This window comes from Adiantum capillus-veneris, chromosome 15 (genome assembly GCF_014529385.1).
Source record: "Adiantum capillus-veneris isolate H3 chromosome 15, ASM1452938v2, whole genome shotgun sequence".
Classification (NCBI taxonomy): domain Eukaryota; kingdom Viridiplantae; phylum Streptophyta; class Polypodiopsida; order Polypodiales; family Pteridaceae; genus Adiantum; species Adiantum capillus-veneris.
This window is the reverse complement of record NC_140945.1, coordinates 63,681,764-63,692,410: the sequence shown is the minus strand read 5'-3', so window position 1 is coordinate 63,692,410 and position 10,647 is coordinate 63,681,764. Positions and strand designations below refer to the sequence as shown.

The 10,647-nt window shown below is 44.2% G+C and overlaps 1 protein-coding gene across 14 annotated transcripts in view; it reads right to left on the bottom strand.

The window, feature by feature from the left end:
• Window positions 1-317: 317 nt before the first annotated feature.
• The window catches only part of LOC147440783 (uncharacterized), a 119,458-nt gene continuing 109,128 nt past the window's right edge, over window positions 318-10,647 (bottom strand). The window contains exons 4-14 of one of the 14 annotated variants that reach the window (XR_015184287.1): window positions 4,361-4,444; window positions 4,191-4,239; window positions 3,877-4,109; window positions 3,705-3,800; window positions 2,992-3,091; window positions 2,736-2,835; window positions 2,133-2,633; window positions 1,168-1,407; window positions 1,042-1,073; window positions 819-943; window positions 352-726 (exon numbers count right to left, since the gene is read on the bottom strand). Coding sequence is in view for 13 of the 14 variants with exons in the window: in XM_086482614.1 (XP_086338740.1) it covers window positions 789-1,073; window positions 1,168-1,407; window positions 2,133-2,633; window positions 2,736-2,835; window positions 2,992-3,091; window positions 3,705-3,800; window positions 3,877-4,109; window positions 4,191-4,239; window positions 4,361-4,444 (1,688 nt within the window). In the remaining variant the exon portion in view is untranslated. Of the gene's footprint in view, window positions 1,079-1,167; window positions 1,408-2,132; window positions 2,634-2,735; window positions 2,836-2,991; window positions 3,092-3,704; window positions 3,801-3,876; window positions 4,110-4,190; window positions 4,240-4,360; window positions 4,445-10,647 lie in introns of all 14 variants that reach the window. The other 13 variants (XM_086482623.1, XM_086482620.1, XM_086482616.1 and 10 more) reach the window with 13 other exon arrangements.

Sequence of the window (10,647 nt, the reverse complement as noted above, 5' to 3'; positions counted from 1 at the left end):
AGACATATAAAGATTGTCATGAAAAATACCAGCAGAGAAGTTTATCAGAGAGTGCATTTTAATGAAAACACTTTACAGAAGATGTTCGGGGACAGTATAAATGCCAAATCCTTGCCCAAAAAGCCTCACATTGTTGCTATTGAGATTGCCCTCCCACTTGGGCACTGCTGCAGCTGTCTATTACTGCAGCCAAATAAACCACAGGCAAGCCAAATTGGAGCAATAGATCTAAGATGCCCTCTAACCGTAGCTACTAGTCATGCAGCTGCAGACAAAACAATTAAAATATATACTGGTGTCTAGCTGAACCTAGGTCGACCAAATCAATGCATTCCTTATTTGCTATTTAAGTCCAGCAAAATTAATCATTTTAAGGCCAAAATTAAGGTAAAACCAGGAGTAAAAATTATGCATTAATACATAATTACAAAGCACAAGATCTCTGATGCCACACTACGCATCAGGAAAATTGCATTTCTTTGTGAGGGTCAAATTAGGGACTAGGTCGCATGAGCCATGCACTGCAGCCCACTGCCCGGTTCTCTTCACCAGCCACCAGAAATTCACTCGCAGTTAATCCATGAAATTGGCATACTATAGTCATACTATTGGCAAATTTAGATTGACTTGATCTTATTTGTACCATACTATAGTCAGTATGATTATGTGTTGTCTGCAACATACCTGGCTCTTTATGGAACAATTATAGCCATGGCATCATCTAAGCTGCCCATTGATAATAAACTTTGATCAGTCATTCATGCGTTGCCAATTCTTCTGACAACGTGTCAAGAAATGCAGGATCTTTCATAACTTACATTCCTGCCAAAAGCTAGCTTCAAATGATGAGATTGACTGAAGAGAGGGCTTGTGGGTGATGAAGCCAAGTCCAATATGCTAGTTCCAAAGACTGTATCTACAGAAGAAGACTCCGTCTCTCCTGCTGCTTCATCATAGATAGAGAAACCATCTTCTTCAAAACATATGATGTGAGACTTTCCCCACAGATAGGGAACATGGAAAATGAGATTACAAAAAAACCTGTTAGATTCCCCACTGCACAAAATTCTGCACTATCCTGGTCCAAAAGAGAGAGATTGCGAATGAGAGGTAAGCATCGTTGCATTACTTGATGTCAAAAGACCCAGAGCCAATCAATGAGCTTACATGCTTAGGCAACTCAAAGAATTGAAATTCATCATGATGCTGTGATTGAGCGGGCGACATGTCTACATAAGTTACCATGTTAGAATCTTCCTGAGTTGCATCCAATGCTCTCTCCCATAAAGCAGGTGACTCTAGATCTTTCTCCAGGATGCTTCTATCTAATATCGTCACTTGAAATTCAAACGTAGACTCACTGAACAGCTCTGCTGCAGGACTGTTAAATGAAAATTCACAGGGAGTCTGCAGAAGCTACCAGAAGAGTTAATTAAAAACCTTCCAAGAAGAAATAAATTTTCCAGTTCAAACCAGCAAGACATAATCCAAATCCATGAGCCCCGTCAAGGACCACTGAGTACTTTTCATTTCGGAACGTTAAAGCGTTCCACTTTTATCCAAGCATGCACCACATGTGAACATTACAGACTTCAACCTCCAAGGGATGTTAGTGCAGCGAAGCAAATGCTGTGTATAGCTGCCATGCCTGAAAAATCACCGATGTCTGCACGATAAGCAATCTACCTCACAAAGCCCTTCTCAAAATCAGTCCAAGGCCTACTGCCTGGTGCTTTGTACTTTAATCCTGCCATGGAGATTTCACGCAAGATTTACCCCGTCCCGACTAAAAACAAAGAATCCTTTTGCTTGTAGCAGCAACTGCATCAGCCTTAAAAAACAAAGAATCCTTTTGCTTGTAGCAGCAACTCCATCAGCCTTTAAAATTCAAAGCTCTTCCATGAGACACTAACTTGCATTCAATTCTGCAGTTCTTCACCAGGGGCTATTCATCACACTCAGCAAGCACAGGCATTCAATCTCCCTACATTGATTTAAACAGGCGTTCATCTTCCTAGCTTGTTCAGAATCTTCCTCAGAAAGACTCTACCATAGGCGTTCAATCTTCCTACGTTAGTTTGAAAAAAAATCACATCGCAGGCCTACAGAGATTTTGGGACAAAGCAGGTAACCTTTTCCAACCGCTGTTGTGGTGAAGAAGTTGGGCTGGAAGAATCGACCATCAGCAGCTTGTCATCAGTGAAACACCCAAACTGTAGACCTTGTGTCCCATCATCACTGCTTAGACTGCTGTGAAAATTTCTCAAATTATTGTCACTCAGCATGTCATCGTCCATTTCAACGTTTGCATCACCTGATCTATGGTTGGAACCGATAGGAAATATGACTTCACCCAGAACAAAATCGACTGATTTAGGTGATTCAAAAGGATTCTGATAGGTTCGCATGGTAAAATCTGAACCCAGGAAACCTTGCTCTTTGAAGTATGCCCAACTCGATGATAGGTCCACATTGGAATTCACACTGTGCGACCTGTCCCAGATATTCAATGCTTCCCTTGAATATTGATTCTTGAAGCTGCCATGGGTCCTCATCTTGCATTCCCCAGAGCAATGTTCCCCATTACTGTCCGAAAAACTTTCCAAGTCAGTCACAGCCTCACTCTCATCATCCTGCATGTGCAAGCCCACACACACACATCAATTGAGCCTTAACAAATGAAATAAAAGGAAGAAACAATCCTATCAACTTAGTCCAAGAAAAGCAGGAGTTACCATAGTAGAAACAGAGTGCCTTTGAAGCTGTACCTTGCATCTCCCTTCTTTACTTCTCTGTTTCGTCAAAGCCTGAGGAGGCTTTTGCATCCTAAAATTTCTGTACTTCAGATCATGTAGATGGTGATGAAAAAGTGGCGTTTGGTTAACAAGACAGCCACATGGTACAGACCTCAAGTCCAACAGACAACAAACATATGTATCGTGGTGATCAATAAAGGTATAAGTTTGGTCCCTTGAGCAGGAAAAAACTCACCCATGCTTAGAGTTACAAGCTGGGATTGCCTCATTATACCTCGACTCTTTTTCACCAACTTTCTCAATTTTTAAGGTGTGGTTAGGAACGTTTCCAATACCTACAATACAAAGGACACTAATCACAAGCAATACTAAGCTTGATAAACTAACAAAGATCAACTTACTTTAGGTGTACAATATTTTGGAGGCAACTAAACAGTCATAAAACCCGAATACATAATTTAGATGATTCAAAAAGCCTTGAGAATTTGTATGATTGTTGTAACCAGAAGCATACTAACAGGAAGTGGCTTAATGAACACCTCTAATTCACAACATAAGCATAAAAGACGTCAAGAGCACTGACAAAAAGTTGCCAAGCCATACTAATTCCCTACAGTGTCTGAATGCATAATAAACTGAGACACCAGTTTAAAGACCTCCCCTTAGTCAAATGGCATTCAAAGTTGGGAGTGGGCTTTCTACCATGACCAATTCTGTGTGAACTCCCACTTGGACATGTACCCACGTGTACCCGCAACGTGTTATGTACACTTAAGAGAATCTCACATACCATGTACTAGGGTCAAATAGGTATCCCAAGAGATAATGTTGCCAGTCAGACGTGAGCTCAAAGGGTGGTGGTGATGTACCTCTAGAAAGCCTTTTAATGAAATTTACAATGATCCAAAACGTTACAGAAACAAGAACTTCACAGAATTACGTTCATACCTTCAAGCACGTAGGCTGCATAATTCTCAGAGCGTGTGTCTTTTTTGCGTTGTGCATTATCGTGACTATCATTGATAAGATCCAGTATTTGAAATTCTTGTATCACAAAATCATAAAGTAAAATAAAGTTTAAACATTGAACTCTTTCTCAGAAACTGACAAACTGACTCACCTTCAAATCTTTGCGGACGTGAAGGTCTCTTTTGCATATGATCGATCCTTATCTTCTTCTCTTGCTTTGGACTTGCCTTGATCTTTGAAGCCTTTTTCTCTCGATTAAGTTCTTCAGTTTCAAAATGCAAATTCTTTGCCAAGTTTTCACATATTCCTTGAGGAGCAATTGCTTCATGATGTGACAAGGCAGTAGCTGCAGCAGCAGAAGCAGGTGTCCACTGGGTCCCAACACTAGAGAAATCAATAATATCCATCAACCAAAGTACACCACAAAATCTACTCAAGAGCTGCATCCACAGTGCATCTGCTTACGTGGCCATCACATGAGCTGCTGTATCAAGAACATTTGCTGGTTGAGAGCCTAACCAAACATACAGTTCCAGTAAAGGGTGAAAGATGAGCAACTCTTTCAAGGTTGGAGAAATAAAATGAAATATGTGCCTTTTTGGCTGTCACAGTTCCAACTGTGCAATGAAGGTTACCGATTTCATTGATGCCTACATCCTCCTCCAGACACAATATCTTCTTGGATTCATCTACACAAACTGTAGACCTCTTTACCTCCTCTGCAGAAATTGCAGAGCCCTTAAATAAGCTTTATATGGTTGTTGGTATTCAGATTTGTGAGAAACACCACGTCAATGTGAATAATGGGCAACCACTACAAAAACTAATTCTGCTTCCATTTTTCATTTTAAAAACCATGTTCTAAGAAAAATGCAAAAAAATAATGCTAAAACAAGTTATGTTTCTTCCTTCGGAGATAAATCACAAGAAGATCAGATTGCATCAACACTGAAATGTGTAGTCCAGACAGATAGAAATACTGAGTCAAGCATTGATTAGGCTATATTGTTATGCCGTGTTCCGCCAACTTGTTTTAGCTCAACAGATATTGCAAATGAAGAGAGAATAACAACCAAACCATGGCTCCATAAGCTTGCTATTCTAGTCTAAACTCAAGCCACATAGGCACTTTCCTAACAATGACATGACATCAGCCAAACAAGCTCGAAGATTGTATCAGTTTGGTCTCATACGTCATTTTGGCCTTTTGAAGACGTTTAATATAACATTTCATTTCATATCTCTCTCTCTCTCTCTCTCTCTCTCTCTCTCTCTCTCTCTCTCTCTCTCTCTCTCTCTCTCTCTCTCTCTCTCTCATACATGGATACCCACTTGTCTCATGGGATACGATGTGCTATTGGCCAGTTACGCACATCTTCTCACCAGTTGCGGATTGAGACTGGGAGATACAGCGGAGTACCAGCAGAGGACAGGACATGCCCCTCGTGTAACATGGAACCTGAGACAGAGCTACACTATACATGCCGCTGCCCCGTCTACTACGAGATACGAGGTTGCTTCCATTGCTTGTTCAGAGAGGGTTTTGGACCACTCTCAAGAGTCATGGGATACGAAGATCAGAGATGCCTGGGTTTGTTCTTGCTCGAGCTGCACAGACACAGAGATAGCCTGATGAATGGCGAGGCTAGCCAATCTCAAAGACGGATCACAGACTTCTTCAGAGCAGACACGGGACAGCCGCAAGAGCCACTCCCACAGCAGAGCTCCCCCCCGTCTCACACCAGAGGCACACTGATTGACCGAGCGATTGAACTGGGGAAATCCAGGTGCCTGCGACTGCGAAGAACTACACAGCATCGACGAAGGCTATGACAGAAAATTCAGAGCACGCTGGCCAGGCATACACGACGCCCGGTCAGACTACTAACCATGGAGGAAATTGATGAGATTCGCCAACGACCAATGCTAGATCTCTTGTGATTCAGCTATCCCAACAAGCCGCCCATTATTCTGCTTAGTTTTTTGCTTGACTCACATCGACCAACTTAGGACCCCATAGTATATATCTTTGTTTTGTATTGTTGTTAGGTTATTTTGTTACTCTGACTTTGTATCAGATCCACCACTTTGTAACTTTCGGGTCTCATAGGTCATTGTGGCCTTTTGAAGACGTTAATATAACATTTCATTTCATTTCTCTCTCTCTCTCTCTCTCTCTCTCTCTCTCTCTCTCTCTCTCTCTCTCTCTCTCTCTCTCTCTCTCACATGGGAACTTCCCAGAGACAGATATGCTCGCATAGCACTTGAGTCCTCTCGACAGTTAGCCATACAAGGAGATACAACATGCTGGTATGGGGAGATGACATCATGGTTTCAGGCGCATGGGTTCAGCATAGACAGGCTGCCACCATTCCAGTACTCATTGGATGCACCATCTCTCATTCTTACACAGTCGGAGATCACCAAGCTCATCCGCCAAGACCTGACCCAGCTAGACACCAGGAGGACATGGATACAACCAGCACAAGAACTGGGCACAAAGATGGCTTTCTACAGAGACCACCTTCTCCAGCTTACGGAAGATGGTTTTGTGATGAGACCCAGATACATGGATACCCACTTGTCTCATGGGATACGATGTGCTATTGGCCAGTTACGCACATCGTCTCACCAGCTGCGGATTGAAACTGGGAGATACAGCGGAGTACCAGCAGAGGCCAGGACATGCCCCTTGTGTGACATGGAACCTGAGACAGAGCTGCATTATACATGCCGCTGCCCCGTCTACTACGAGATATGAGGCCGCTTCCATTGCTTGTTCAGAGAGGGTTTTGGACCACTCTCAAGAGTAATGGGATACGAAGATCAAAGATGCCTGGGTTTGTTCTTGCTCGAGCTGCGCAGACACAGAGAGAGCCTAATGAATGGCGAGGCCAACCAGTCTCAAAGACAGATTACAGACTTCTTCAGAGCAGACACGGGACAGCCGCAAGAGCCACTCCCACAGCAGAGCTCCCCCCCATCTCACACCAGAGGCACACTGATTGACCGAGCGATTGAACTAGGGAAATCCAGGCGCCCACGACTGCGCAGGACTACACAGCATCGACGGAGGCTACGTCAAAAGATTCAGAGCACGCTGGCCAGGCATGCACGACGCCCGGTCAGACTACTAACCATGGAGGAAATTGATGAGATTCGCCAACGACCGATGCTAGATCTTTTGTGATTCAGCTATCCCAACTAGCCGCCCATTTTTGCTTAGTTTCGGCTTAGCTCACATCGACCAATCTAGAATCCCATAATATATATCTTTGTTTTGTACTGTTGTTAGGTTATTTTGTTACTCTGACTTTGTATCAGATCCACCACCTTGTAACTTTCTAGTCTCATAGGTCACTATGGCCTTTTGAAGACGTTAATATAACATTTCATTTCATTTCATTTCTTGCCCCTCCCCTGCCATACCTCCTCCTCGCGTGCCCCCACTCGCCCACGAACGCTGCCCTCTGCTGCGACTTGCAGTTTCTGCAGCCAGCACCCCCACCCTCGCCCCCGCACAGCTGACAGAATTTTGAATTGAATTTTCTAGCAGCAGGGATTTGCAGGACTTTTAGGATTTTTTCAGGAATCTGTATACAGTTAAAAAATCTGCAGACAGACAGAATTTTTCAAATTTTTCAAAAATCTGCAGACAGACAGCAGGGATTTTCAAGAATTTTTCAAGAAACTAAAAAACCCAAGGGAATTCAGAAATCCAGATAGCAGATTTTTTCGGCAAAGGAATGCTTGATGCAGATGTATGCTTGATGCAGGAGACAATGTATGCATAGTGTGGATGCATATGTGCGCTTAGTGGCTCTTTTCCGGACGGCGATTAAGCATGAGGAAGCTAACTGATAAAGCCGAACCCCTAGAGGATGCCATTCAAAAGTGCAAAGAGGAAATGACGGAGACTACTACCAAGATGAACCGCAATCTATTGGGCACAATAAAAATGCTCGAAGGACACGTCCTGATCCAAGAAAGCAAAATAAACGCACTGGAAGACCGAGTGACGACTCAGGATAAAGAGATTGTGTCACTCAAGAAAGATCTCGCCGAAGCACGATCAAGCAACACATTGGAAGAGGGCGAATTGCAACCCTCAGTAATCGAAGAAATCAACACGATCAAGGAGCAAGTACGGACCATCAAAGAGGGAGAAGAGCAACACAAAGAGATGACAACTTCTTGGGTGAATGTTCTTACAAAAAACTCAGCAGAAGGCGGATGAAGCCGAGAAATGGATCGAGGTGGCCAAGAAAGGAAAAGGCAAGGAGATAACGTCCACGTCCACACCCACTATCATTAATCAGACACTAGCGGAGGAGCAAAGAAGACGTGTGCGCGCTTTACATGTGAGAATTTGCGGTCTTAAAGACAAAGGCAATGTGGACGAAGAGGTAAAAGAACTCATGGCCTTGATGGGAGTTCATGAGCCGACGTACACAAGAGCCTGGAGAGTGGGCAACATAAAGAAAAATGGAAGCCGTGGGGAAACCTCAAAAGAAAGGGCACTCATCCTCCGTTTTCCCTCCATGGAAGCGAAGAAGTCCTTCTTGAAGAAAAGGCCAACTCTTAAAGAGACGGGCATTTTTCTCGGGGATGATCTTACCCTCTCGCAGATCGCTCATATGCAGGAAGTAATGCCGGAGATTAGAGCGTCAAGGGGAAAAGGCAAGATTGCCTTCTACCGAGATGAAAGAGTGGTAATACTGGAGCGACGCTCCACATGACGGTGTGAGATTATGGGACCACACTCAAAGTGGCGGCCTGGAACTATAATGGATCCATGCGTCTTGATGTGGGTGCTTTTGAGGATAGCTTTACTGGAAGAGACATCATCTTTTACTCTGAGACACACCAGGCCCCTGGGCAATCCATGCCTCACATCAGTGGATACAGATGGGAGCCAGCTTACAGACAGGAGACACGCTCAGAGCACAGAGGACGGGGCTCGGGGGGAGTGGCAGTGTTATTTAGAGAGGATTTGCAACCATTGATACATATAGCCCGCAGGGATGAGCGGGCTAGGTACATGTGGGTGAGATTGAAAGCAGAGACAGGCAGACATCTCTACATTGCTATTTGCTACTTTCCCCCGAGTACGTCGGTCTATGCATCACCCAGAGGACAGTCCCCCTTTTCTATTTTGGATGATGACATATGGGAGTTCTCTAGAGATGGTGACATTATCATTCTAGGGGACTTCAATGCTAGGATTGCCCATCACCAGACAGTGTTTTATGATACTTCAGAGGAGATACTGAGAGAGCTAGATGTTGTAGAGACGGGCCTATCCAGACTATCACACGATGCGGAATATACTCAGTATGGGCGACACCTGATAGACATGAGCACCGCACATGAACTGGCCATCTTGAATGGCCTACAGAGGTTTCCTACTTCGGGAGGCTTCACATGCTTCCCACACAGACATGGAGCCAGCACAGTGGACTATGTCATGGCACAACCAAGCCTCATCTCTAGTATCAGGACCTCACGGTTGGAACTCAAGAGCAACAGAAGAGAAAAGCAGACAAGCACAGAAGGAATCTCAATCTTGAAAAAGGACAATATGTTCTGCTTCGGTTTGAGAAAGCTAGATTGAAAAAGCGGGTCGGCAAAGGGAAAGTTGTCAAACTTTCCCATAGATTTTACGGCCCTTTCAAAATTACAGATAAAGTCAATGATGTGACTTTCAGATTGGATTTGCCTTCTAACTGGCGCATCCACAATGCTTTTCATGTCAGTCTCCTCCGACCATATGTTGGACCTCCTCCAGTGGCGCCCGTACAAGAAGATCCTCCAGAAGTTGAAGAGACTGAGGAAATCCTTCAACCTGAACAGATAATACACCACTCGGAGAGACAACTCAAGTCGGGGAGTCTACATCGAAAGTATTTAGTTAAGTTCAAGAATTACACTCCTTTAGATGCAAAGTGGATGACTGAGTCCGATCTCAAGGACTACCCTGACATCTTGCACAGTTATGTTGACGCTCTACAGTTGAGGTCAACTGTTTAGAACCAAGAGGGATGTAACTAAGTCAGACTTTGTAAATACTTAATTTATTTACGAGAAAAGAATTATCTAATTAGTTGTGTGCACACCAGAATAGACCTAGCAGTTCTAAGGCCTCAGGTGAGCCTAAATGCGGGCTAGAACACCTCAGAGGGACCTTAGCAGAAATTACCCTGAAGCCCTAGTGATTGGGAAATCGGGTCTTCAGAAAGGGGTAAGCAGTAGCCTCATATTTTAGGCTCAGGAAAAATACGCGCATCAGTACAAGCACATGAATGAGATGGGGTCCTTAGAACAGTGACCCTAAGGCTACTAAAGCTAATAAAGCCTTAGGGTAAGTTTCGTTAAATTAAATTTAACGGTCCGTGCCCGGGCGGTCGGCCGGACAAGTGTGAACAGGTAAAGGCGGTGCAGTGCCGGTGCGGCATAGCGCCGACAGACCTTTGGTGTTCTCATAAAAGAATCATTGGTAGCAGTTGTTAGTTAGTTGCACATTTTTAATTAATGAGCTAGAAGTTTTTAAAGTCAAAAGTTGAATGGTTTTTAAGTTTTTAAAGTAAGTGTGCCAAGTGGCACACTTACCAATGCAAACTAACTCTCTCTCACTCTCACTCTCACCCTCCCTCTCTTCCTAGCGCCCCCTCTCTCTGATGGCTATTTAGGAGCCCCCCCTCCCCCATTTTCAGGGCTGGCAGTGCACCTACCCCCCCTAATGTGAGCGTGCTCTACGCGGTGGAGCCCTCCATTGAAGCTTGAGAGCAGCCCCTTGCGACATATGTGGTAGCCTTGTGCTCCCATTGTCAAGAACAAGGGATCTCACAGTCATAGACACCTTCTGGTGAAGTTTCATCGCGAGAAGCTGCCGTAGACGCTCTCTTAGCAGAGTGCGGCTGCT